Source organism: Magallana gigas, chromosome 3 (genome assembly GCF_963853765.1).
Source record: "Magallana gigas chromosome 3, xbMagGiga1.1, whole genome shotgun sequence".
NCBI classification, from domain to species: Eukaryota; Metazoa; Mollusca; class Bivalvia; order Ostreida; family Ostreidae; genus Magallana; species Magallana gigas.
The window spans coordinates 46,059,257-46,087,174 of record NC_088855.1 but is presented as its reverse complement, the minus strand read 5'-3'; the positions used below and the strand labels follow the sequence as shown (position 1 = coordinate 46,087,174).

The window sequence follows — 27,918 nt, the reverse complement described above, 5'->3', positions numbered from 1 at the left end:
CACCATCACATAAAAAAGCACTATCTTCCCATAATAAAGCACCATCTTCACATGAAATAGCCACATAAGGCAGCTATGACGTTACATAGTCTCAATGGCAATTTTCCCAATTGATAGCAAAAATGCGTCACCGCCCGTTGTGGTGTTTTGTCCGATTCAGACATTTTCTCAGTTCGAATAAGCAAATTAACGCACGATTGTAAAGATCATTAACACAAATGATGCCATTTAATTATTACCAATGGATGTAAAAATGACGCAATGTTTATCATACAAAATATTGTGTAATTTAGCGCAATTTCAAGTGTGTTTTTTTATATTTCAATTAATATAAAACAGTTTTAAATATGACGTTTCTTTGTAATGCGATGATGTCCCTTATGCTTTGCGTTTTGATCATGTATATTCTTTACACAATTTAATGGAATTATTAAAATTTTTAGTTTTAATAAGAATTATAATTGTACATATTTTGAGATATAACATTATTTTCTAGAGTGCTAAATACCGGCGTAATGCACTTTGTGACATATTTTTTGGATCAATCCTCGTATTATCAAGGTTAGCTTTTTAAAAAGCTAAGACAGTCAGCCAGCGGAATATTAATTTCACAATTGTCATTTAAATTTTAGACCACGTGGTTTTATTTGACCCTTTCGCTTTCGCAGTAAAATTCGTACCTCATGTTTATAGTCTATTTCATAGAATTATGGTGCTTTTAGTCAAATATAAAATCTAGACATTAAAGCCCCTGTCACACTGTCACGATACGATAGTGTACGAATTCAATAATCGGGGTTTATCATAGAGAAAGTCGTAAGCTTTCTTCCTTCATCGTAGGCTCTGTTCCTTCATCGCAGCAAATCGCCAACTGCAAACGCGGTGATTGTTTTGAGCATGTTCAAAACAATCGTGCCTAAAGTATTCGTAGACTTTCGCTCGACACTTGCACTGCACTCGTGTACATAGTCGCAATAAATCTTCGACATTCGTAGGAAACTCGCAAAACTCCGTAGTACTTATATGCTAAGGATATCCTACTATCTACATATGTATTAGCTTTTTGTCAATTCATATCTTTAGGTCTTTATAATATGTAAAAATCAGAAATATCTTATTGTTTGAATCATAGAAAAAAGATCTTAATATCTTCAAAATTGAAGAAAATTAAAGGAAATGCGGGCTAAGCAATAAATATTTCAATTTAGTGGTATAAGCTGATAGACATTCTGATATTCTATATTTTCAGTGAAGAATAGAAACTTCATATCTAAAACATATGTCTACATAACTGCAGATGACTACATGTATGTTTATCTTTGTCAGTTTTTAAGTTGAGAAAAAAAGGTAGTGACCTTGGCCTACCTTGATACTAAAGCAAGATGATACAATCATTTGGTTATACGATCTGTTTGACTGTGTAAAAATTTCACGAATTTCTTAATATAAGAAGTATGTCTGATAACGAGAAGACTCCTTTCGTAAAGACGTGTATTTCATTGCTTCGATAAATTCCTTGCTTGAATAATTGAATTCAGTATTTTATTTAAGTCTCCAGCTGCGCAGTTCTAAGTGATTAAAAATGGCAATGTACCTGTGTGCGCAATTTGCATACAAAACAATTAAAACCATACATTTATTGCCTTTGGATCTTTTGACAGCAGTTTTGGTCAGTCTTTGGGTTTGAAATGTCAGTTCAAGAATTGTTTACATTTTGGTCCACGGCGGACCCCCACCCCCCCCCCCCCCCCCCCCTTAAGTAATGAAACTCATCGAAGATAATATAAACATTGAGAATGTACAATTTTTTAAAACCGATTACACTTTGTTCTTCCATAACATCATAGAACTATACATTGGAATCAAATATTAATCCGCATTGTAAGAGAAGTAAAACTCATAAACATTGTTTGCGACTTATCACTTTATATTTCAGTAATGTAGAAAAACCGTACTTGTTTTTGTTTAACATGGTAATCAATTGCACATCCGCATTACATGTTGAGTTAAATCCAGTACTATTAATTGTATTCACGTTAAACAGTGTCAATATTTTAAAGTTTGGAAGAACATTTGAGGCAGTCTCTGACCATTCCGGCAGCCTCCACAGCTGTTCCCCAGCTCAGGGCAATACCATCCGAGCAATGCCCGTAGTTATGAACCACCTTTATTAAAAGAAGACAAAATCTTTTTAGTAAGAATTTAGAATTCTTTGATGCAAATTAATCTTTTCTTGACATTTGCTATTTATAACAAGAATATCATTCTCCCATTTTTATTTATTTCTTTAAAATCTTGACTTTATCACCTAATCTATTAACCCTTATCTTTTAAAAAAAAATGTTTGATTTTATTGTCGCTAAAAATTAATTTTTACATGAAAATGCTTTTACTTGAATAAATATTAAATAAATGATAACTACATTTATAGTTAATTTAGAGGAAGTTTTACAAGGGCATATATTATTACTTAAAATTCTGTTCATATATTATATTGTTATGTATAAAACTCTATTAAATGCAATAAAAATCTAGTTTTGAAAATCGTGAAAATTACTATGAAATGATAAACAATAAACAAATATGAATACAGTAAATTCATACATTTGAATATTTGCATTTCACACTCACTGTTAATTGATCGTTCTCAACTTTGATAATTTCCTTTTCAATCCTGAGAGGTGATCGTACTGGCCTTAACCCCGCCCATACGTGATCGACCTCTGCCCTCTGTTGTGCATATATAAAGTAAAATACTAAAATGCATTAATCAACTCCTGTTCAATGCAAGAAAATACAAAATTGACAAAATGTTAACATGTTTTTTAGTTTTACAAATAGTTAACATCTACTATACTCTGTCCCAAGATATTTTGGATTCACGTTTGGCTTAATTGTTTGATATTTATAAATACCTCAGGATCCAAACGATGTTCATTCAAAAGTATGAAAAATTTCCAAGATTTCTCAGTCAAAACGCCCCTGTTAGCTTATCAGGTTTCAATACAATGCTAAAAAATGTGATGTCTACGGAGATTTTGCATTGCAGCAAGCCCGGATGATAACGTTGAAATATTGCGCGATGTATTCCGAGTGTATTCCGAATGGAGAAAAGATGTAAACATTCCCCATTATAAATCTCCGTAAGGAATCTGTTTTCGTTCCTGTAAATTTTTCCGAGTGAAAGATGATAATGTGTCAATGAAATTATCTTGGAAAATATCCCTTTCAACTATTTCAATTGCACTTCTTTCACAGGTAAGTGTATTTTTATTAAAAATCGTCCAAACGTGAATCCAAAATATCTTGGGACAGAGTATAGCTTAGTATTTCAGCATCGATGATAAATACAACACATAGTCACAGACGTTTGGTTAATCTACTTCTTATAAAACTTTAAAATACAGACAACACGTTGCGAGATTTCATTCAAATTCTTTTCATTCACTTCACTGCAAAGGTGACATTTTATTCAAAATAATTAAATAAATAAATAAATAATTCATATTATTCAAAATCCTGAAATCCCGCTGTAAATCACTTAATTCTTGTGAGAATTGTCAGTATTTTGTAAGAACATCTATATGGTGCTACCATTTGTCCATATTTACATCAATTACTAAATATTAAATATTTTCAAATTCTCAATTCTACAGGTGAGATACACAAAACGTTGTTTTTAACTTTCTATACAATAATTTATTTATAACATATAGATGTATTTGTCCTTGCTATGTATAAATGGAAACAGTTCTAAAAAGGGCACAATAATACTACATTTACTGAGATACAATAATTTATTTATTACAAATAGATGTATTTGAACTTGTATATTTACATGTATAAATGGAAAGACTACTAAAAAGGGCGCAATAATGCTACATTTGCTGAGATAATAATCAAGCAATAAGCAACATCATTTGCATTTTTTCATTACCTTTAAAGAAGGACAAATTTTGCAACATCTTTCCAAAATTGCTTTGGATTCCTTGTCATCTATAGATATATCGTAGTTATTTTCCTCTCGGCTTCCTCCAACGGCCACCAAACCCTGACTTATATTAAAAAGTATGATGGTTATATTTTTATGTCTTTGAAGAATATTTCAAATTATAGATATGTCGCTTTTCACTCTATTGATATCGCTCTAATCTGACGACAATGTATGTATGTATGTATGTACATGTATGTATGTATGTATGCATGCATGTATGTATGTGTTACTGTTTTAATGTAAATATGATGACTAACTTACTTTGGTATAATGTAAGCATCAGCATCAGTGTATATGCAATATTTTATCCATGGTGCCTTGACCTAGCAAATGTTACACATGAACATTAAATATCGAAAAAATGAAAATAGTACACTTCAAGATATCGATGAGCAATATTTTCAATTAATTACTCGCAAAAGCTGTCCTCGATTTGGATGAATCAATTTGTCGCCGAAAAGTTGTCGACTTCCTATTGCTGAACAATTTACGACAATCCTATATCGACCCAGGAACTGAAAAAAACAACATATTCAGGTCAAAGATTGATTAATCATGTACGTCTTTTTAAGGTTATCACCATTAAGCCGTTGTTAAAGGTCCTTCCATTGAGGCACGTGTCTTGTGTCTCATGTGTCTCAGACTCAGTAACCAGTTAAGGGTCTTAATAGTTCATGTAAAAGTACCTACAATGACACAGTATGACAGACCCGAAATTTTCACTTCAAAAGAGTTTCTGAAGCCGAGCACCTTGCAAAATGACTATTTCAACAACAGTATTTCAACCATAAGACCGATTTGTACATCAAATTGCATGACAAACTGCATCAATTACACTTCTAAAGGGTACTGTACATGAATATCTGTTATGAGAAAAGTCGTTTTTGAAAATAAAATGTCCTACCTCGTTCATATTTGACACACGTCTTTTCTCAACCTTACCACCATTCTGTAGAAATCTGGAAACACTCTGGTCATTGAGAATTCAAATTTTAAAGGAAACACATCAACAGATCACAGTTTTCTTTGGAAAGGGAGACTGAGCTAGATCAACTGTGTTTTGTTTTGAACATATTTTATTGATTGCTTAAAAAAATTACCCGTGTGCCTTTAAACATAAAATAAGACATACACTACTTGTTTAGAGTAAATAATACATTATATAAATGGATAGGTAATTTTGATTGCTGAATATGTTATTTGAACACACTACTGTAAATAATTCTAGTTAAAACACTGTAAAAATGATGAAAAAAAAGGGAAGCCAGATATGTTTTGTGCATTTGCCGGCTTAATTTTCACATCACGTAAATGAAAACAAAAAGGTCATTATTATCATTAATTCAACACGAAGCTATATTTTAATAAAAATTAACGTTATTTTCAAGAATGAAAAATTAATAATGAGCAAGACAATATAAGTTCCCCGTTGTTGTTAGTAAATGTACTGGATACTTACCTCTTCAGAAGCCAGACCAGGTATAACTTTGTTGTTATCACAATGGTTGTCACAAGATAGCCATAACTTCAATCATGAAAAAGTAAGCATATAACTTTTTAAACTAACAATTTATAAAAAAAAAACCAAATCTTTATTTAGTGAATATAGCATTATTATTCAATGAAGTTAACCATCGACTAAGAAGAACTTTACATACCTGAAATGTTTGTCAAATCCCATCTTTTTCATTTCATCTCTACTGAGTTCGTGAAATGTGAACACAACATCTTTGTACAAAGGATCCTAGGATGAAGTAAGAACAAAAAAGTCATTTGTCAGACGCATGTTTAATGAACAGAAGTATTTCATAAAAAATCTAGGAACTAATACATTTGTACTTAAAAAGAAACGAAACCTACATGATTTAATTATCAAAAGCGTACAGAGCAATTTACTGTATTTATTCATAGCTATCGGTGTAATCCCAGTAAGTTCATTGTGCTAGAAATCATAGGCATATAAATGATCTAATACTGTATCTTGTGAAAAATCTACTCTGTAGCGATGAGTAAGAAATTTCCATAGGTGTCACACTAATTCCCACCCCTGGATATTCTGTAAACGCCTTAAGGTTTGCCAAAAGATTTGTCTCGTTATCTGAAGTACTTTCTGTTTATTTTTGAAATCGAATGTAGGATTAATATTGCATTGTTGTAAATATAAAGTCTTGTATTTACTACAAATTACAGACTAGGTCTAATTTAGATAATGACATTTTAGTTTTATTGTCGTATGTGTCTTTCAGTTGTAATCTTTAAAAGAGTGTCACATGGGTAAGACTGAATAAGGAGCAAATTATATTCAACAGTTGTATATCCTTTACCTTAATCTCCGCTCGACTCAACATAAACGAAGGTGTGATGGCTATTCCAGCCGGACCAGAATGTTCTGACAATGCAAGAGAAGAAAAGTGCTCCCATCCATCACGGATCCATTGCCTTGAGATATCAAACCGTTAATCAAAGTATACAAAAAAAGTATGTAACAATTAGGAATATTCTATCATGTTACGAACATTTGCTATGGTATGCTAATTTTTGCCTGACAATAAACAAATGTTTTTCTTCTTCAACTCACGACATCGTTTTAAAAATGTCCTTAAAAAAGATTCAAATTATTAACGCCGGTCATCTTTTAGGGAAAAAGATGTACAAGACACTCTTCGACAAATCATATTCTAAGAAAGGTTTTAGTTTTGATGTTCAAGTATACCGAGCCCTTTGTATGTCCACGCCTGGGAGATATTCTTCAGTTGGCCTGAATATTGCGCCTGCCCCGACGCTGGTCGTACCATCTACGACATCCTCTGCTACGATCGTCACAGAACAAGAAGGAACCAATCGCTGGATGTTGATGGCTGTGGATAAACCTACCACGCCAGCTCCAATCACCACAACATTCGCTGTCATGACTGAAAACACGTTACAATACTGTACGGCAGGAAATGAACTCCCAGAAGAAAATTTCGCTATATTCACGCAATTTTTAAACACGATAAATTTTCGCTAATTCAACGTTGATTTATGGTGCCTTGAAATTAAGAATTCCTGAATAAAAACTGTAACCTAGTGATCAAAATACTTATACCTGTACCACCATAGCTACGTAATATGTTTAAGTACCAAAATGGTAAGTCTATAACTTGCTCTTATTCGCCAATATATTCTTTATCTATCTATCCTAATTTTATTACGGGCCGCCGGAAGGCGGTCCGTTATTGCGTGGACCCTGAGGTCCACGCAGAAAATATATAAGCGAGGTTAAACCGGATGCTATGGGGAAATTCAGCCTGCGCATGAGCTAGCTTGGTTCCTGTGCGTAATGGGTAGCTCAGGGAACCAGGCTTACACGTTTATCTGGATCGGGATCGGGATTCCGTGCCATATGCACACATAAGTTCAAAGGCGCTGTAATTGTAAAGTTGTCGGTAAATAGTACAGAAACAAAGTATTCCTTCTAACGAAATGATTGGCATGTGATATGAACTATCAGTTTTATGAAATAAGTTAATGTTATGCCGAAACTACAACATGAATCAAATAGCATAATTTGCAATGTTTTGTTGTTTTCCGAATACACAACTTATAAATACATTTATAGTAGTCGAGGCTAGAGAACCTCCCGATTAAATTTTTTTCAGCATTTAAGTTTGATTGAATAATTATGTCACTATAAAAGTTTCAATCTCAAGAAAAATGCATCAAAATATGAAATTTTTAATTTACACAAAGCTGTCACTGCATAGTTAACAAAGTAGTGCGAATCGTAATGTGTGCGCAAATAGTAGAATTCACCGAATGCCTGATACTATACATGCAAACTTCATTCATAGATAAATCAAAATTATTTTAGAAGTATGAATCCTTTAAATTCTGAGATAAAAGGTCAGGGCTATACATACATGTATACGTAATACAACGTACAAATTTAGTGGTTAAAAGCAGAGGGCTAGAGTCGGTGGAATCTCTGATAATCTTAAGGCTTTCACGTTTTCGTTGGAAACACATGCAAATGGTCCACGTATTGTAGTCCTTTTTTAAAGGACAGCAACTTGTTTGATACACATTTAAATATTGTTACTGCGTTTCTGCGGGATAGTTCTTTTTAATAGAATTAATACCATGCATATTTTTTATGAATTAAAAGTAAATTTGCATATAGAAATATGTGATGTACCTTTTAAAAAATATCACATATTTTTTGTTTTACTCGTAATTGAAAAATACTAGTAGGTCATACTTAATAGATTGTCGTGTTTGGCGCGTTTTTATCGAGACTATAATCTATTCGGAAAACTTCGGAGTTTTTACATTCTTTTCAAAACAATGCATCGGGATCGGTATGCGGTACATACTAAAGACCTAAAATACTAAAGACCTGAATGTCATTAAATTTTTTATAAATGATATATTTGAATTTCTGTGTGCCGTGTCAAATAAAATGACTTTGTGTGTGTATTTATTATATTTCCATGTAAAATGTGGTAGAAAATATCATGAAATGACATCAATTTCAATTATTTACGCAAAAATATGACAGAAATGAAAATTTGAATTGACTGAAAAATTTAAACTAATCAATTTCTATTTTATCATGTGGTCTCTTAAATTCATATAAACTAATGCATTAAGTTTTCATTCAATACGATGCAACAAAAAAAAACAAATTGGTTTGAAATACATAATCTCCAAGAGAAAAATGATGAGTTGAACTTTGAATTGTACAAATCAATGTGTTTTCCATTACTTCATACTATGGCAATGATCAAACAATTACCGTTAGAAATGCTTACAGTAACGAACTCGATTCTTTGTGATAATAGTAAAAAGTTAAACTTCAAAACAAGTTGCTGAAATTATATTAAAATTTACCATAAAAATTAGTACAACCAAATTTTATTTTCTATTTTGTGGTGTGTTTTAATGTAAACAACCAATGACTCATACAACAATTATATTTTTTGCGGCCCATTTGACGCTTGCGTCAAGATGATTTCTTGTTTTATCCTGACGTCCATACAGCTTAAACAGTTAAAAATGTGATAAAAATAACCGTACCTAAACACACTGATGAGTTTTAAACGTTTGTATCATAGTTTGTATCGTATATAGTCCTACATTGAATTACATGTATATACACACATAGATAACATTTAAACATAGTAATATAAAAGAAACCGGGAGAAAAAGGTAAAGATCAGACGACACGTTCTTCGAGTATTTTTATTTGTATCTCCTTGTAAAAAAGAGTTCCAGTTAAATTTTTATTATTTATTATCATTTTTGAAATGATTAATTTTAAAAAAATATATATATGTATACCAAAAAGTTTTATATCAGCAATGCAAGTGTATTTTAAATAAGATTGTATCGGAAATTGCATAATCTAGTATCTTGCAAAAATGCCTGGCAAGGTACCCTAATTGTTCGCAAGAAAGCTTGTCAAACAAGTAGTAAATTAATATGTAATTGCTGGTAAAAGCCATACAAAAATGAGGAACGTGTCGTCTAACCTTGATATCAACAAGAATGGATTAAAAAAGATGCACATTCTTACTTGTTGGAGTTAATCCATCACCCATAATGGCCGAGTGGATCTACTTGCCGGTGCAAACAAGGGTTTAGAGAAACGGGGTTAAACTTAGTTCAAAATTACGTAAACATTGTTGAAACAAAAATTGTTTGCCTGACCTGTTTAATTTGCTACGAAAGCGTTTTTGTGTCACAATTACCTTTGGTCAGAAGCGTACGCCGTACAAAACAGTAACACTAGGAGCACGGCAATTGAATTGAAATTATGCGTGGAGGAAATAGATCCAGGAAAAGAATAATATTTTTCTGATTTCTTATTCGTATTATAATTAAAATGTTACACATTTTTGGCAGATTACTGGTGCACTCATCAGTTGAGAGATTAATTTTAGAAACCCGTCTCGTAGTATTTTGAGTTGTTTTATAAATGTATGTTTAGGTAATTACATTGAGTTGAATCGAGGTATTAATGGTCTTTTCTTAAAAACTATACAGAGCAATATAATGTGTTTTAAAATAACGCATAAACATTTAGTAAGAAAATATATGTAAAATACAGTATCAAGTAAGGACATTGCAAAAGACTTGAATTAGATAATGAATTTTCGTGTAGAAGCACTGTCCTTGTTTCTGTACACTATTTCGCCGCCTATCAGTTTGTCTGTAGACTCCTCCTAACCAGTTGGCCAATTCAACCTTTCAACAAATGTCCTTAGCAGGAGAGGACATAAATTGGTAACAAAAACACATAGTGGAAATAGGCTGCCTTATATTGATTTCTTCCTAAGAGTAATTGAACAATAATTGACAAAAAATTTAGTCTAAGTGAGATGCAAAGTTTTAATGGGGAAATTCTATCATATTTTGTCGACACTTTTACTTATAGTATTTTTCTAAAAAGCATCCATACTTAGAGTTCGTCCACAGGGGCATCGTATCCGCTCTACACTCTATGACATATATAAATAATACACGTGTATTATTTATATATGTCATAGAGTGTAGAGCGGATACGATGCCCCTGTGGTTCGTCTATATTCAGATTTATTCAAACCGAAACCCCGAATCAACAAAGGGAGGGAGCAAGGTGTCTCCAATAAAATCTATTGGGAAACCCCATTTTAATATTCTTTTGTATAAACGTACGACTATAATTTGAGATTATGTGCAAGCATTCAAATTTTTTCAAATCTTGACATTTGGACCGATATAAACTAAAGGTACAGGGAGCAAGCTCACAAATGATACCCCCGCTAAGAAAATATAATAACGAAAGTATTTCTCTATAAGAAATAATGGATGCACCCTTTTTCTTAAAGTAACCTTAAACTTGCACAAAAGACCAAAGCTCAGTTCACTCACAATCTTTGTTTCAAATTTTAGCTTCTTACCATTTTCCATTACAAGATATTGATTACACAGAATTTTTTCTTTTTTTTAAACAATGACCTTGAACTCACACAACTGACCCTTTATGACATATCCTCAGGTCATAATCAATTGCAGTAAGAACTTCCAATTTTTTCAATAAGAAAGATATAAACCGAGCACGAATTTTGCACTTTTCCTTCCAGTGACCCTGAACTGGTCCATTATCTTGGATCAAAATCATTATTCACCCTCAGGTCATAAACAATCGTTGTGTAAAGTAATTAAGAGCTACCAATGTTCCTCCATAAGAAAGATATGTTCCGGACACAATTGCACAGACAGACGGACTGACAGACAGACATACGGACGGACATACGGACAGACAGACGGACAGAGACAGACAGACGTAAGGACAGACGGACAAGGTGATTCCTATATACCCCCTTAACTTTGTTCGCGGGGGGGGGGGGGGTATAATAATGTGGTCCCATGATACATACAAGATTTTCATGGTAACAATTTAAGAATCAATCTATTTACTGCAATGCTACAATTTGTGATTAATCTAGTATGCCGGTGCTCTGATGCAGTATAGTTTATATTTTGTTTCCCTGTATTAGTCCAAATCTGTATACTCCAAGGAGACACAAGCTATGACTGAACAAATTTGAATTTAACCTAGTCAGTAGATAATACATCTTTCAAAAAAACTTATCAATCCCTTTAGGACATTGCCCTTAATTAAACAAACATGAAAATCAGTAATAAGGAATGTTCACTACTATGAAGTATGTTTAATATGACAGCTACATGTAAGTTACTATGCTGCAAAAAGTCTTACCTCACAATTTGTACCCTTACATTCCAATTCAGTGATTTAAATTTTAAATACGTTAACAACGATAAGATATTTATAAATAACTTTTTAAGCGGTAAGGGATTCTATAAATAATAAAGAACAAACAAGAACAAATAATAAAGAGCATGATTCCGCCGGACTTCTTTTCTATTATAAATGAAGTCCCTTTGCTTCCGAGGTGTTGTAAAACTATTGATAATTTCAACAACAAACTCTCCCGAACATCCCAAAGTGTTTCTTTACATGTTTATTCTTGTTTGAAGATTACCTTTTAGAAAATCAAATATGACACATTAAAAAATATGTGTCATCGAAAGAAAAATATTGACTAAAAACTTTAAAAACACTATTCAGGCTTCCAGCACTGATGCATTTTTAATTCAGAACCTCCATCCGAAAAAATCTACATTTAAAGTGCCATAATTTCACAGTCGAGCAAACGTAGACACTTTTAAACATTTATTTCGTCAGATTATCGTTAGATTACAAACAGTGCGTGTTATGCACTTATAATGAAATGATATCGCTATGTAAAGTAACGAGGTTATAGAACATGTTGTAACATCAATCAGATTGCGAAGTTTTTTCCCTGATTAGGAGATTAAGTTCTGTTTTTCCAATTTTAAGGGGTGGGTAAGGGGACACAACAGCGGTAATATAGTACATAAATAAATAAAAATAAATGATAAATAATTCCATCACACAAGAGAAAAGTGCCTTTATTCGGGTTAACTAAGCTAAAAATCCCATCTTTTTGAGACTATTTTTCTCATTTAGTTAAACTTTGGTATGTAAACACTGGCAAAACTTTGAAAAGATAGAACAATAATAAAGACACAAAATTAAAATATTGTTTCGAAAAATGCTCTGAAGACAGAAAGATGAATAGTACCTGATAAAAGAAATAAAGGTAACACCAAGTTGACTTCTGCATCCATTGCCCTCTCTTAGATGGATAATTTTAAAAGGTATGAAAGTTATATTACATCCTTTTCCCCCCCGGAACTGAATTTCAAACAGGTATGCAGTAAAGGGTGTATGTTCAAAGGTGAGCTATTTGTTGTCATTCAAACTACTAGCAAATATTTTCTGCTTGATGTCCAGCAGTATATAGGAGTTTGTGCATATTATTATATATATGCCCTTACAATGGATCCCCTAAGCTTGGTGCTAGGAACTTTACAATTTTAGAAGAGGAGCCTATGTTTATTTTGTAACCTACTTATTAAATGCACAGAAATAAAACTTTTTATTTGATGACATTCATGTTTTTCAATACTTTTCTGTTTCTTCTACTAATGTATAAAATATAATTCGGTCAACATTTGCCAGGTAGTAGTTTAGGAAAGAAGACAAAATTGTTAAAAAATTAACGACTGACACAAGATGCACATCGACGAAAACAGGGCGCTTGATGACTTGGATACGTAAAGCGAGTTAATCGTTTTCATCAAAACCTGATTACAACTCGCAGTCAATATCTGAAATGTGATACGCTTTTTTAAATGCATTGTAAAGATCAACTTCTTGTTAATTTGATTACTTCCAACAGAAAATACATTTGCATGTCAAAATATTGATGTAGTCTCACATCCTTCAAGTTATTGAATTACAGTCGGGATGTCCGTAAATTGGCGCATATGATGTAATCAGCGGATATCTTTGAACTACCTGGACTTGACATACAAATTCATCAATTCAAACAGTCACGGTGTACTGATAAGTTAAACTCTTCTTGAAATGCAGCATTCGGTATTTTAAAGGAACCTTTTTTTCTATTCTATTAGTATTTGAAATATTTTGTAAGCTCAGAACTTGCAATACAAAATACAACTACTTATAAAAGTTGGAAAATGCAGCATTTTACCGAGATATACATGTGTTTTAACATTCGATAAAGGGTGAGTATGATTATTTGTTTGTGATGCTACATATATTTTGCAATCAAGATTTTTTTTTGATACTACTCATGCCCAAATATAAACTTTTTTATTATACTGTATTAAATGTCAGTTAATGAGATTAATTTCATTGTCATAGTCATTGCTTACCTGCTGAAAGTTAACAAAAGCTTTGAGGATATAACAAGTAGATCCGGAATTGATTGCCCTGAATATTAGTAGATATACCCAAGCTTCTTAATGAGGTCAATTTCGTCCTTTATCTTACGTTTTACAAAAATAGATTTGGTTGTTATCAGAGAGAGAGAGAGAGAGAGAGAGAGAGAGAGAGAGAGATATTAACATAGACAGTGAATTTAAGGATGATGTTTATCGAAACGAAACAAAGTTCCATTGTTGATAAGGAAAAAATCATCTATTGTACGTTATAGAGCTTAGATTGTTGATTTTCATTTTTAAAACATTAGGTCAATGACTTACTTCTTGAGTTAGTTTCCATTGGATTTTTTTTTATATGAAAAAATATCTCTTAAAACTTTACACTATGATAGAGATTCTTTAATTGTGAAAATATTGCTGATTTAAACACACTTTGAAAAAATAAATGCAGTTTTAAAAAAAAACTAAATGATGATAACACTTGGACATCTATAGTTATGAATAATTTATACTGACCTGTTCTGCTGGTATTTAATGATATGAGGTGATTCAATGATCATATTTTAGATATACGCTGTCTTTTGATGATTTTGAGCATATTTCATTTTTTCGCATCGTATTTCATACAGTCATCTTAAGAAAGAAATGAGATACAACAAACAGGTTTGTAGTTCTTGCAATTGTTTTTTTTTTTTAACAAAAAACAGAATCAGTGGGAAAACATAGTCGGAATATCCTTTTTATTCTTTTACCATTAGTCTATTTTTGTTTGAGCTTATTTTATTAAATGCTATCAGTTGACAAATCAATATTATTCATTTAAGAGATACTTAGTGTCTTTAGAACAAGGTCTAGAAATGTAATCTTGAGTAGGAAGATGAAATTAGTTTCAATTGAATCAGATACTCAAGTGTAATTCAACCATTGCATTTCAACTACCACCTTTATTTCAACGTAAGGAATGATTAATCTCTATCGAAAATTGTTTTTAAAAGGTGCTAGATTGTGCAGTATTAACATATTTTATGCCTGCTGTTCAAAATTTACAGCTTTTTCCTTGTACCTAAAGCTCACTTTAAATAATTTATAGTTATATTATAGTTATATTATAGTTATATTCATTGTACTTCAAATAAAGGAATCCATTAGGTTTGTTGCATGCTATAAAGTAAAGAGAGCTTCATAATAGAAGCACAAAAATGCGCACAAACATTAACAAAAATATTAACTATTTCGTGACACCATCTGGCATTTTCAATCGTCGGATTGTGTTATGATGTTTTAGATCAGATCCCCAAACTGAAGTACCAGTGGTCAATGGTCAAATTGAAATCATACCGTATGAAATTTTAAGTAACTCGTGAATCACAATTTTTGGTAACTTTTTATATATTGACAACATTACATACATATTATAATCTAATTCTTGAATGTTTTTCTTGAATACATGAAAATTGAAAACTTTGTTGAAAGATTTAAATAACAATGACAAAATCATCACCGAGGATCTAACCATAATGATTTAAAAAATAGGCGTGCGGTTTTTCAGATATCATAAGATTAAGCAAAGTGAAAAGCCTCTATCATAAAATCCCATTCGAATCACTATTATCAGCTATTTCTTAAAAATACAGTATAATAACATTGGTGTAGACAACAAAATATAATGTATAAATACATTTAAAAAAACATACTAGATTCAATTAAATATGAAAAAAGACATGTGAAAGGTTATAAAAGTTTTTAACATTATAATGCATCTTTGACTAGTTCTGCTGCATCTATGCTGGTTCCGCAGCTCATAGAAACTCCATTAGCACCATGACCATAGTATTGAACAACCTGAAAAAATGTATTCATCATAACAATCAAGAGAGAGAGAGGGGGAGACAGACAGACAGACAAATGGATGACAAGCAGGCTACAGACAGATAGACCGAGAAAAAGAGAGAAAAGAAAGGGCATCATCCCAAGCCACTTGCCTGGTTTTTATTCTTCTTCTACAGTGCAATGTCATCAAAGTTTTGAACTTAATAATGCATCTTTGACTAGTTCTGCAGCATCCATGCTGGTTCCCCAGCTCATAGAAATTCCATTAGCACCATGACCATAGTTATGAACAACCTGTAAAAGATGTGTTTCTCGATCATTACAATAGAGAGAGAGAGAGAGAGAGAGAGAGAGAGAGAGAGAGAGGAAGAGAGAGGAGGCTTACAACTAAGCGTCCTTTCTTTAACTGGAGAATTTCCTTTTCTATACGAATTGGGACACGTGTAGGTCGAAGTCCGGTCCATTCATGATCAATCACAGCACCCTTATAGATATAAAAAAAATCAAAGGTCCGAAATACCACAATGGCGTCAAGCAGTAAAAAGGATACAAAATGTTGGTTACTGAACACAAATGTAGTTTAAGACATAGAGAAATGTATTAGATACATAATTGTTGCAAGGATTTTTTTTCTATATTTTAAACCAAATTTTAGACGGTCGTTGTGAACTGAGTTTAATTATGCATTTGAACTGAGTTTAATAACGCATTTGAATACAAAATGTTATACGTTTACTTGATAACCATACCTTTAGTTCCGGACAGATCTTGTAACACCTCTCAAGGATCGCCTTGCTGTCGCTAGCTTCTATATTTAAATTGTAGTTATTATGTTGTCGACAACCTCCTACCACCAGTAATTCACCACTATTTTGAGAAAAAAGAATTGACTCACTATAATGTTTAAAAACTTGAATGAAAGCATGAATGTCAAATTCAAATGCTGAATGTTTATTTATATGTGTACGTTTTGATACTTTCTGAATGAATTATTTCAATTTTTAATGAAAATTATTTTCAAAAAAGTTATAAAAATTATCAAATATTAAAATATTCTACAAGACTATCGCATATTTCATACATACATAATTCATTGTTCTCACTGCTTTATCATTAAGTTACTACTTTAAATCTGTAAATATTTACTTTGGGACCAGATAAGCATCGTCCTCTGTGTATATAAAATTCTTTATCCATGGTGCCTTTACCTATAATGCATATTTTTTTAATGTCATTATAAACAAGAAGATAAATTGTCTTCGACATTCTAAAACAAATATAAAAGGATCATGGTCATGATTTGTGATCAAAATTAGTTTTCGATATTTAAAATGCTTTATTTGATTCAATTTGTTTTTTATATCTGAATGTTGTCGTGTTAAAAAAATGCAGATCTCACAACTTAATGTGATGTGAACACGGTTCAAGCCATCTTTTATATTGTTTACATTTGTTCAATATACCTGCATAATTTCTGTTTTAGCAGTTTTTCCTCCTTGCTAATTCGTTATGAACACAAATAAACAGTCTAAAGTTTTTCAGATTCAAACTTGTATTTTCTACTCAGCATTCGATATGCAAACAAAAACATGGCCTTAGCTTTGTTTGCGTTATGAAAAGTTGTGAGCTCTGAATCTTGCTTGTTGCTAGATGGCAAAAATACCCTAATTAATCATTTTTATCCATAAATAATAAAAGCATATTAGAAATGTTATAACAATAATATTACAACATTATAATATTATAACAATGAACAATGTTGGGTAACCTTAACCGATCATAATCTATTGTGCTTATGCACAAAATTGGCATTTCATGTCAAACAAAACAAAAATTGTCTTGTTTTTTAAAGATAATTTAATAATAATAATCAATAATTAATGCACCTACCCTCAGTAGCTGACCTCGAACAGGAAAGATGGAAGTATCTCCAAACAGAGAGCGACTCCCGATACCCGTACAGTTAACCACCAAATCGTACTGACCGACCAACTGAAAAAACAGATACTCAACAATTAACTACCACACCGTACTGACAGACGAATGAAAAACAGACATACAATTACCCACCACTTCTTACTGACAGACCAACTGCAAAATAGACACAACAGTTGACCATCACATCGTACTGACCGAAAACTAATAACAAACAGACACACAGCAGTTACCGACCACATTATTCTGATCGACAAACAAACAGACACAGAGCAGTTACCGACCACATTATTCTGATCGACAAACAAACAGACACACAGCAGTTACCGACCACATTATTCTGATCGACAAACAAACAGACACACAACAGTTGACCATCACATCGTACTGACCGAATAACTAACAAACAGACACACAACAGTTAACTACCGCATCGTACAGACTGACAAGCACAACAGTTAAAAGCATCCTAACGGAATGAAGAAAATTAAAACAGGCAGGTAATTTAATTTTCTAATGAGTGTAGGTCCTAAATCATGCAGTAGAAATGAAGTTTTCCTCCTTGTAAATACTGTTTAAAGAACAAGTATTTAGCGAAACATTTATATAGAAGAAGTATTACATACACAGTTTTTTATATTTTATAGGGGCATGGTCACGATTTTGGTCAAATTTTATTTTTCTGTTTTTATTATTTACAATGCTTTAGGAATGCATTTCTAATGATCAAATGAGTTTTGAGAGTCAATCGTAGAGTTACAAGCAGGATACAGGGCTCACAACTCTTTGTCATGTAAACAAGGCTCGTGCCCTGTTTTTGTTTACATGTGTTAAATATACCTGTAAAAATCCTTTTCAAACTGATTTGTCTATCTTCTTATTCATTTTAAGCATAAATAAACAGTTCCTAATGTTTAATGCATTATTTTTGGTCTAAATCTGTAATTATAACTTCAACATCCAAAATGTAAACAAAGGCTTTGTTTACTTAGCAATAACTCAACAAATGACACTCAGATGTTGGTTGCATATTAAAAATGCCTTACTGAAGCATTGTAAATATTAAAATTGGAGAAATAATTTTTGACCAAAATCGTGACCATGCCCTTTTAAAGTGATAACTTTCCTTGTTTTTCTTGTCAGACTGAAATTTGGAGTAGTACAGAACAGTAACATTTTAATTGTTTTTTATGGTTATTTCTTCTCGCTTTATCAATAAGTTAGAATTTATTTCTTATTCGGGCCGAAAAAAAAATTGCCGCTTCATTACCAATCAAAGGTTTTTTTCCACATTGTTTTAAATTTTCAGTGTAACCCAACATGTATATACATATACAAAGTAAAAGTAAATTCAAATGCAAATTCTCATAAGCATGTATACGTATATTTAAATTTCAATGCTATTTGGCTAAATACCATGTACAATTTTGATTGACTTTGATTTATGGAGAGGACTTAAAGAGGCAGCGCCTGTTGTTTAATCGATCTATAATTTTCATGATAGAATATTAAACTTAAACTAATTTCAAATCGTATGTCAGAGTTTTTGCAATTTTCTCAAATTATGTTTTACGAGGCATTTTCTTACTTCATTTAAATCGTCAATTCTTCTTTGTTCTGTCTGCCCTCCGTTTTCTTCGAATCTGAAAATGATTACATGTAATGAATTTTGAATGTATACATATACTTTCTATGATATCTTTATTCTGTAAAGGCAATTCTGCTCCGAAACTTTGTCACAAAAATGTCTAAGTATGCCACAATACCGAGAATATTATGTGCTGTACTTGTAAAACATTAATTGTTTAAGTTCAGTCTAAGTGTTAAAGGTCTTAAAAATAATATATCATTTATATATCAACTTATTCATTATATTTGTTATTTTGAATTGTATATCTCGCTTATAACTCGACCACTGACACTCAAATTTACTTTGACTATGCCTTAGAAAAGCATTGTAAACATTAAAGACGGAAAAATAAATTTTGACCAAAATCGTGACCATGCCCTTAATTAAGCTATACATGTACCTTTTGAAAAGGTAAGGTAGGTAATCCCTTACTATGGCTATCACAGTAGTCACCTGATAGACATACCTACAGGTACAAAACAAAACAGAAATTATCTTACAAGTCATTGAATTTGAATTTGGATCTACAATAATATTACAAATAGTTGAAAACTTAATTTTAAATTGACAAGACAATATTTTTCGGTTAAAGTCTCTCTCTCTCTCTCTCTCTCTCTCTCTCTCTCTCTCTAAAAATGATTTTGACGGAGTAAACTTTCAAGAAACTCGTTAAAAATGATTAATAATTTCAACACTACGAGATGTATATGAAATGATCAAACAAAATCATCTCACTTATAGTGCCCAAATCCGAGTTCTGTTGCCGCTTTTCTGCTGATTTCGTGGAAGCTATAAACAGAATCCTTGTATAACGGGTTCTAAAATAAATAAGGAAAATCTTACATATGACGACAGATAACTGTATTCAAATTAACTATACTTTTCTCAAATGTTAAATCAAAGAACATTCGGGTAATATTAAACAAAATTCCCCCTGTCTGGGGGAAAACTCAGTCTGTTTACGCTGTGAACATATTAACATCCCGCTAATTCCAACACTATATCATTGTGACTCGGGGTACGCTTATACTGAAGTTTCCTTTTTTCAGATTAATGATTGTTACTTCCCCATGTTTTTCTTACAATATGCTCTGCATTAAGAGGTTGGATGGTCCTGGTCATGTTAAGACTATATGTATATTAATTTCCTTTAGAAAAGAGCTAAGTGTCATAATATAGGAAATTATTCAATGTTTTTTAATGCTAAAATGGGAAGATTTTCTCTTCGCTAAACATAGTATACGGCTTAAAAATTCATTTCTACAATTTTAAGGATGATTTGATTTGTTGACCATACAATTTAATTCCCGAAGTATAAACTGATTGCTCTCAAATTATACATATCTTTTTCATAATCATTAGAATCTTATTTAAGAAGAAAAGCAAGTCATTTAAAACCCGGGTAATGCAAAACATTCGTATTCGTGTGCCTGCATTTCTCTTTCAACATACCTCGACCTTCGTTTGACTAAGTATGAACCCAGAGACTATTTGCATCCCCGAATCTTTAGCTTTATCTGACACTGCAAGAGAAGAGTAGAAATCCCATCCTACCCGAGCCCATCTCCTGCAATATAATTCAGATCACATCTTTAAGCAGCTGTAAAATTGCTTAGTAGAAAGATAACACTTGTGGTGGGTTCGGATGCTACATTTATTCTAACTAAACTTTCACACAGATTAATGCTTTCCCATGCATTCTAACATTTATAATGTAAACAATTGTTGGTCTCACATAAACACACAGCAAGCGCTAATGGCTAGCTGGCTGAAGGATTAAGATAAACTGTTTCTAATGGACATTACATCCCTCCTTTCCTTTGAATTTTAATTGTGTTCATTTATTGTTTGTTTATGAAAGTCTCTTATGAAATTATCACTGATATTAACATTGTCCAAATTAAATGTAAATAGAAATGTTCCTTTTGTTTATAAGATGTTATCAGTCACTCACAACATTTATACATATTTAATAACTACAAGATTGATTATAAAACTAAACTACACGGAACAAGCCAGAGGATTATTATGCCTCTCAACACGACTTGTTATCTTTTACTTGGAAACATAATCATCTAGATATGCTGGACGATTTGTTTTCTGCCTTAAATTATAGCGCGGAGTCATTGGTATCGCATCTGGAGACTTCGTTGTTTCTGTGTTGGTTTCTGGGTTGTTTACATCTCCGTTATCGCATTTATCAGACTGGTCAATAATAACTTCTGCTGGTTTTATTTCTTTGAATGCACTGGAGTTTCTTGTAACGGTTTTGTTTTCATTTGATGCTGTTATCATGGATCCCTTTTTCCCTATGACTTCCAATGGCTCAATTTCGTACGGAGTAGATAGTTTATTGCGTTTCTTTTGTTGAACAATAACTCTGTCTTCCTTTCTTAAAGATGAATGCTTCGCATTATTTTTCTTGTCTGCATAATGTTTCATCTTTTGTTTCTGATTTTCATCCCGTCTCCGCATTTCCGTTTTTCTGAATTTCGTTGTTTTAGGGTTTTCCGGAAGACGAACTTTTATATTTCTTCCAAATAAAGCTTCCGCCGGTGGAACTTTTGTTGTAGAATGGGGCGTTGCTCGGTAATTTCTCAGAAATTGGAAAATATCTTGTTTCCAATTGCGGCTCTCTGCATGCGATGTTTTGACAACTTTCCCTATGGTCCGCATAAACCGTTCAACTTCTCCATTAGCTCTTGGCCATAATGGTGTAATTTTACGGTGCGTAAATCCCATATATTTCGTAAATTCGTTAAATTCATGGCTTCGAAATGGAGGTCCGTTGTCTGTCTTGACAATATTCGGAATTCCATGTGTAGAAAAAATCTTATCCAATTTCGTCATTGTTGATCTTGCTGAAGTTGAATATACAATTTCTATCTCCGGATATCTCGAATAGTCGTCAATTACCACTAGTAAGTATTCTCCGGATGGGAAAGGACCGCAAAATCTACGCTTACTTCCAACCACGGTTTGTTTGGTAGCTTTGACATCCTCAACGGTTCTATCTTGTTGGCAGGAACAGATGATAGACATGGGATGCAAGATTTGCATAGGTTTTCTACCATTGAGTCGATTCCAGGGAACCAAATTTTTTCCCTTAGCAATTGTTTCGTTTTAACAATGCCTTGATGTGCTTCATGTGCTATGTCGACTATTTTCCTCTGTAGTGATGAAGGAATCACTAGTCTTGATCCTCTTAAAAGAATTTCCATCTCTTCATGTTTTCCAATACACAGCTCGTTCCTTAGTTTGTAAAACGACTGCATTGACATATTGTCAGATTTAGTTTTCCATTTTCCAGTCCTCAGATTTTGAATAACCATTTGTAGATTTGCATCATTTGCTGTGGTTTCCGCTACTTCCAATAAAGTAACAGTTTTTGGGACAGCATGTTGTGCAACAAAGTTGACAAATTCTTCCCCTATTTTTTCTTCTTTTGATCCATTCTCATCGGTTCGTATATCCGGGTGTCTGGACATATAGTCGGCTGGGTTGTCAACTCCTTTCTTATATTTGACATGAAAATCATATGCTTGCAAACGCAAACGCCATCTTTCAATCCTTGCAGGGGGTTTTGATTTCGGATTGTTGAATATACTTTCTAGCGGTTTATGGTCAGTAACCAATGTAAACCTGGATCCGTATATGTACAAGTGAAAATGTTCGCAGCTCCAAACGATGGCTAACGCTTCTCTTTCTGTTTGTGAATAACGTTGTTCTACTTGGGTCAATGATCTGCTTGCATACGCAACAATTTTTCCTTCCTGGGAAAGGATAGCTCCAAGTCCAACTGGGCTTGCATCAACAACTACTTCCGTTGATTTGTTCTGGTCATAGTATGACATAACAGTATCACTTGTAAGTGAATTCTTTAGCTTTTAAAACGCCAACTGTTGTTTCGTTTCCCACTTCCACGCCATATTCTTCTGTGTGAGAATCCTTATCGGTTGCGTAATTGTTGAGTAATCTTGAATAAATCTAGATACATAATTTGTCATTCCAAGAAAACTTTTCACTTCACTTGTGTTTGTTGGACTTTTCGCTGACTTGATAGCTTGTATTTTAGCAGGATCAGCTGAAATGCCATCTGCGGAAAATACATAGCCAAAAAAAGATAGCTTTTGTTTGTTAAACTCACATTTTGGTCGGTTTAGTGTTATGTTGCGCTCCCGTAGCCGTTCCATGACTTTTCTTAAACGCGTATCATGTTGTTCTTGTGTTTCCCCATACACTATGATGTCGTCACTCATATTCTTTACCCCTTGTAAGCCTTGGAGTGATTCACTAACAGTCTCTTGAAAAATTTCAGCAGCTGATGAAATGCCAAAGTTGAGACGTTTATATCGGCGCAATCCTACGTGAGTTGTGAACGTCGTTATGTATCTTGATTGCTCTTCCAATTCAATTTGGTGATACCCTGCATTCATATCCAATTTTGAGAAGATTTTGGCTCCATTTAAATCATGAATTATGTCATCAACTGTAGGTGTGATATGTCTTGTTCTTTGAATTGCCTTATTAGGTAAACGCATATCCACGCACATCCTAATTTCATCTGGTGTTTTCGGTTTGGGTGCAACGACAATTGGTGAAACCCAAGGTGTAGGGCCTTCTACTTTCTCGATGATGTCAAGATCCTCAAGCCTTCTTAACTCTGCTTCTACTTTCTTTCGTAAATGGAAAGGTATCCGTCGGTGAGGCTGAACAGTAGGTTTGATGCTTTTATCGACGTGAATTTTCACTTTTACATCTTTTATTTTTCCAATTCCTTGAAACAGGTCAGCAAACTCTTCACATATTTCATTCACATCTGTTGACAAACGATTGATCACTGGTATGATACCAAGATCTACGGCACTTTGGTATCCTAGGAGTGTACCACAATTTCCTTCGACTACATAGAATTTTCCAACAGCTATTTTGGACTTTGTTTCAATGGTCGCAGTGAAATATCCAAACGTTTTTATGTCGTTTTTACAACCATATGCGAAAATTCTTGTACTTGATTTGCTCAGTTTAGGTTTTGGATGCAGTTTGGAAAATGTGACCTCGTCCAAAATATTAACACTGGAGCCTGTGTCAATCAACATGTGAAAGCGTTGCCCATTAAGCGTAATATTAAACTTTGGTTGTTTTGTTGTAGAGTTGTTCCTGACGCTGAATACGTATCCATCATCTTCATCACAGTCCTGGATTTGTTTAACATGTTTTTTCTTAAACTGGGGTTTTGATTTACAATAAGCAGCGAAATGATTTTCTCGTCCACAGTTACTACAGATTTGTTTGAATGCTGGACACTTTGTCTTGTGGGGGTAATGGCCGCCACAGTTATAACATTTAGAACTCTGTCTATATGTACCTTTTGTTCTCGGCTCTGGATTTCGCCTTGGTTTCCAATGATGAGTTCTTTGTCCTGATTCCTTTTGGTGTATTTTGTTTACACTGGAATTGTTATTTTCGATTCCCGATGCCTGCTTCTCCGCCAGTTCTAATGTTCTTGCCGTTTCTAGTAGCTTGTTGAGTGTCATCTCCTCACTAAGTGCTTTTCTTCTTAATTTTGATGATGTGCAGCTCTGTATGATCTGAGACTTGATCTCACTATCATTGTCTGCAAATTCACATTTTGTAACGAGTTGTCTCAATCGGGTGTGGTATGTGTCCACCGTTTCCCCTTCCGATTGCTTCGTTTGTCGGAAAACGTACCGCTCGTATTCCTTGTTTACTTTTGGTTCAAAGTAATTTTTCAACGCATCTTTGGCTTGGTCATAATTCTCGTCATTCCCTGTATCTGCAAATGTGTCGAAAATGTCGTAGACTTCCTCGCCAGCGTAATGAAGGAGTAGCGCACGTTTCCTCTTGTTATCTGTGATTTTCATTCCAACGAATAAGTTTTCCAGTCTCTGTACCCATTTCCTCCATCGGGTACCTATTGCTCCCTCAGCATGGACAGGAAATTTAGGAAAAACCGGTAATCCAGATTCTGCCATTGTGTTTTCCTTCAAAGTTGAATAAAAATCCTCGTCGCCATTGTAAAATTGCTTAGTAGAAAGATAACACTTGTGGTGGGTTCGGATGCTACATTTATTCTAACTAAACTTTCACACAGATTAATGCTTTCCCATGCATTCTAACATTTATAATGTAAACAATTGTTGGTCTCACATAAACACACAGCAAGCGCTAATGGCTAGCTGGCTGAAGGATTAAGATAAACTGTTTCTAATGGACATTGCAGCAGCCAGTAGGTTTCAGACTTTCGGTTTGTTTCCTTTTTTTTAAAGATTAATGGACAGATTTAAGCTAACAATTTAGCTGATTTGAAAATAATGGGAACTTTATCCACTTTTATTATATTCTCCATCTCTCTATAAAGTTTACCCGCTCTTCTAATGACTCCTATTCTGTTGATAGCAGTTGCCGTTGCTTGATTATTAATCAAAATGGAGCGGGGGAGGAGCATATGATTGTCTTTGTTAAAGTATGACGTATCAAGGTCAATTTAATTAAAATTAGATCTTTGATCCGTTCCACCTAGATCTACAAAAAAGTAAATGTAGCAATTAATGTTGTAGGAGCGAATCAAAGATCTAATTTACATTGGACTTGTATCGGACTTGTATCAATGTAAGATTTATAAACTAATATATATATTTCTTTTTACGCAAAGTTTAATACCGTATTTTTTCTTCGGGCACTCCTTGGATGAATTTGGCAGTCGGTCGAAATAACCCTCCAGCGCCCCAACTTGTCGTTTCCTGGCCAAATTTCTCCGAGATTATCTTGACCTGAGCCGATGGAATCAGATTTTGGATGTTCAAGGCTGTAGAGACACCTATTATGCCTGCCCCAAGCACGGCGATGTTAGGCATCGTCACTTTTTATACTATTGAAATGAATTAATAACTGAATTTGTGCTTTCGTATATCATGTTTTGAGTTCATATTAAATTAGTTTATAAATCTTCATAAGTGTTTTTGAAGATATTATTTTAAGAATTCTAATATATATTCATTAATGAAGCTTAATTTATCATTCATTTCCTTAATTCACACATATATACAATAATTTAATATATATCTAAATCATTATAAAATGACCATATAATATTTTATTTATTTCTAGTATATAAGAAATTAACATTCACATCGAACAGTGTCGCAAACAAAATTGACTTTATAAACATTTTCATTCTACGTTTCTTAAACTTCCTTGAAAATGGTTTTTGATACGACCCCTCTTTCGTAGTAAATTAAAAGAGCAGTAACCCAACAACACAAACATGTGAATTTTTTTTTAACACTGTTAGCTGTAGCATAAAAGCTAAAATGAATAATTTTGATTCATAGAATTCTATACACAGCTTCGATAATGATTATTACTGGAAAATATTCCTACGTTCTGCATTCAACTGATTTTAACCTATTTGACACCAGTAAATATTTATAGTATGTCGGTATTTATAACTTCCCGAATTTACTGCGCATCAGCATTTCAAATGGTTTTTTCATATAAACCCCTTGTAAAGACATAACTTACGAGTATTTTCAACAAATGTTTACAAGAAATGTTTACAATAACCGTCACTGAATATTCGTCCGATGGCGATGGGGAAACATCATATTCTCCTTACCTGATATTGATTTCTATATAGACAGGGCGGCCGTGTCGTTAAACAGCTGATGCCTGTTTAAAACTTCAGGGCGAATCTAAAAACTGATTTTTTTTTTGTTTGCTCGCACACTCCTTACCACTGCATGTACGCCTGTTATTTATCAGGACATTCAATTTTAAACTTTGAGGTGACCTACATTACATCTTGCACCACACAGATAAGGTTTTAAGTTCTGCTATTCATATCTAACACAATTGCACAATGCCAGCCTGTTTCGACGAACTCTTTAGATATTTTGTTTCACAAATATTGTGAAAAGTTGAATATGTTTTGTCTTATAAATATATTTACTCGCTCATCATTGCACATAAGAGAGAATAGCATACGTGTAAGATGTTATAAGTGGTCCAATAAGCTGTATAACGCAATGAAAATTATTATAATTATAGTACAGCTAGTAAATTTAGTTCAACATCCAGATATAGAATAAGAATGCAAGGGGGGGGGGGGGGGGGTCGACCACTCATTATACAACTGTTCAAGATTATAAATTATAATCCATCATGATCCATATACATTACAAATCTGCGGTTTCAAGAATTAAAGCATCAAGTGTATTCCAATGATGTCATAATGCAACGAGCTGAATTTAATTTAACGAATTGATATTTTATATAATCAGTTGTCAAAAAGGATTTCACACATTGATATATACATGTAACATAATTCATTTCTTTCTTGATTTCTTTCAACTCTTTTGTCACCCAAAGAATGTTTTATTGCATAACATTTACGTCAATGAATTTTAAGTATTTGAAGCACAAATATAGATTTTTTATCAAACGATTAATATCATACCATTTTTTAACGAACTGTTGTTCCATTTATTTTTGCAACAATTTCGTTAGTGACTAGTTGTTTGATTTGATGTTCGATTTCTTATGGACATTCTACGACTGATTGATGTAATCAGTTTTTTACTGATTGATACCATGCCGATATGATAGATATTTCCAAAGGTTTAAATCAATTTTTGTAAATATTACTGGTTACAAATAGAAAGGGGTAAAAGTCAGGACTAATTCT

The 27,918-nt window shown here is 33.0% G+C and overlaps 2 protein-coding genes across 6 annotated transcripts; both read right to left on the bottom strand.

Annotated features, from left to right (window-relative positions):
- Positions 1-1,794: 1,794 nt before the first annotated feature.
- LOC105317035 (D-aspartate oxidase) lies at positions 1,795-13,921 on the bottom strand. Of its 4 annotated transcripts, none has more exons than XM_034443160.2 (11): positions 12,649-13,921; positions 6,708-6,906; positions 6,319-6,433; positions 5,653-5,738; positions 5,454-5,519; positions 4,899-4,953; positions 4,408-4,509; positions 4,256-4,317; positions 3,938-4,055; positions 2,632-2,730; positions 1,795-2,165 (listed from the first exon to the last, which is right to left on the bottom strand). In XM_034443160.2, the coding sequence occupies exons 1-11, from the start codon at positions 12,692-12,694 to the stop codon at positions 2,055-2,057; spliced, it is 1,059 nt and encodes a 352-aa protein (XP_034299051.2). In that variant the 5' UTR covers positions 12,695-13,921; the 3' UTR covers positions 1,795-2,054. The 4 variants fall into 4 exon arrangements, with proteins under 4 accessions (XP_034299051.2, XP_034299054.2, XP_011411861.3 ...); XM_034443163.2 differs by lacking the exon at positions 12,649-13,921 and adding an exon at positions 11,739-12,555 and having other exon boundaries at positions 1,797-2,165; XM_011413559.4 differs by lacking the exon at positions 12,649-13,921 and adding an exon at positions 9,552-10,888 and having other exon boundaries at positions 1,797-2,165.
- A 1,260-nt stretch (positions 13,922-15,181) lies between these two features.
- On the bottom strand, positions 15,182-26,997 carry LOC105324179 (D-aspartate oxidase). 2 transcript variants are annotated; one of them, XM_011423230.4, is made up of 12 exons: positions 26,851-26,997; positions 25,896-26,103; positions 20,664-20,778; positions 19,947-20,029; positions 19,612-19,677; positions 19,170-19,224; positions 17,537-17,638; positions 16,793-16,854; positions 16,396-16,513; positions 16,032-16,130; positions 15,799-15,940; positions 15,182-15,658 (listed from the first exon to the last, which is right to left on the bottom strand). In XM_011423230.4, the coding sequence occupies exons 2-11, from the start codon at positions 26,087-26,089 to the stop codon at positions 15,833-15,835; spliced, it is 1,002 nt and encodes a 333-aa protein (XP_011421532.3). In that variant the 5' UTR covers positions 26,090-26,103; positions 26,851-26,997; the 3' UTR covers positions 15,182-15,658; positions 15,799-15,832. The 2 variants fall into 2 exon arrangements, with proteins under 2 accessions (XP_011421532.3, XP_019921053.3); XM_020065494.3 differs by lacking the exon at positions 26,851-26,997 and adding an exon at positions 26,757-26,840.
- Between the last annotated feature and the right edge of the window lie 921 nt (positions 26,998-27,918).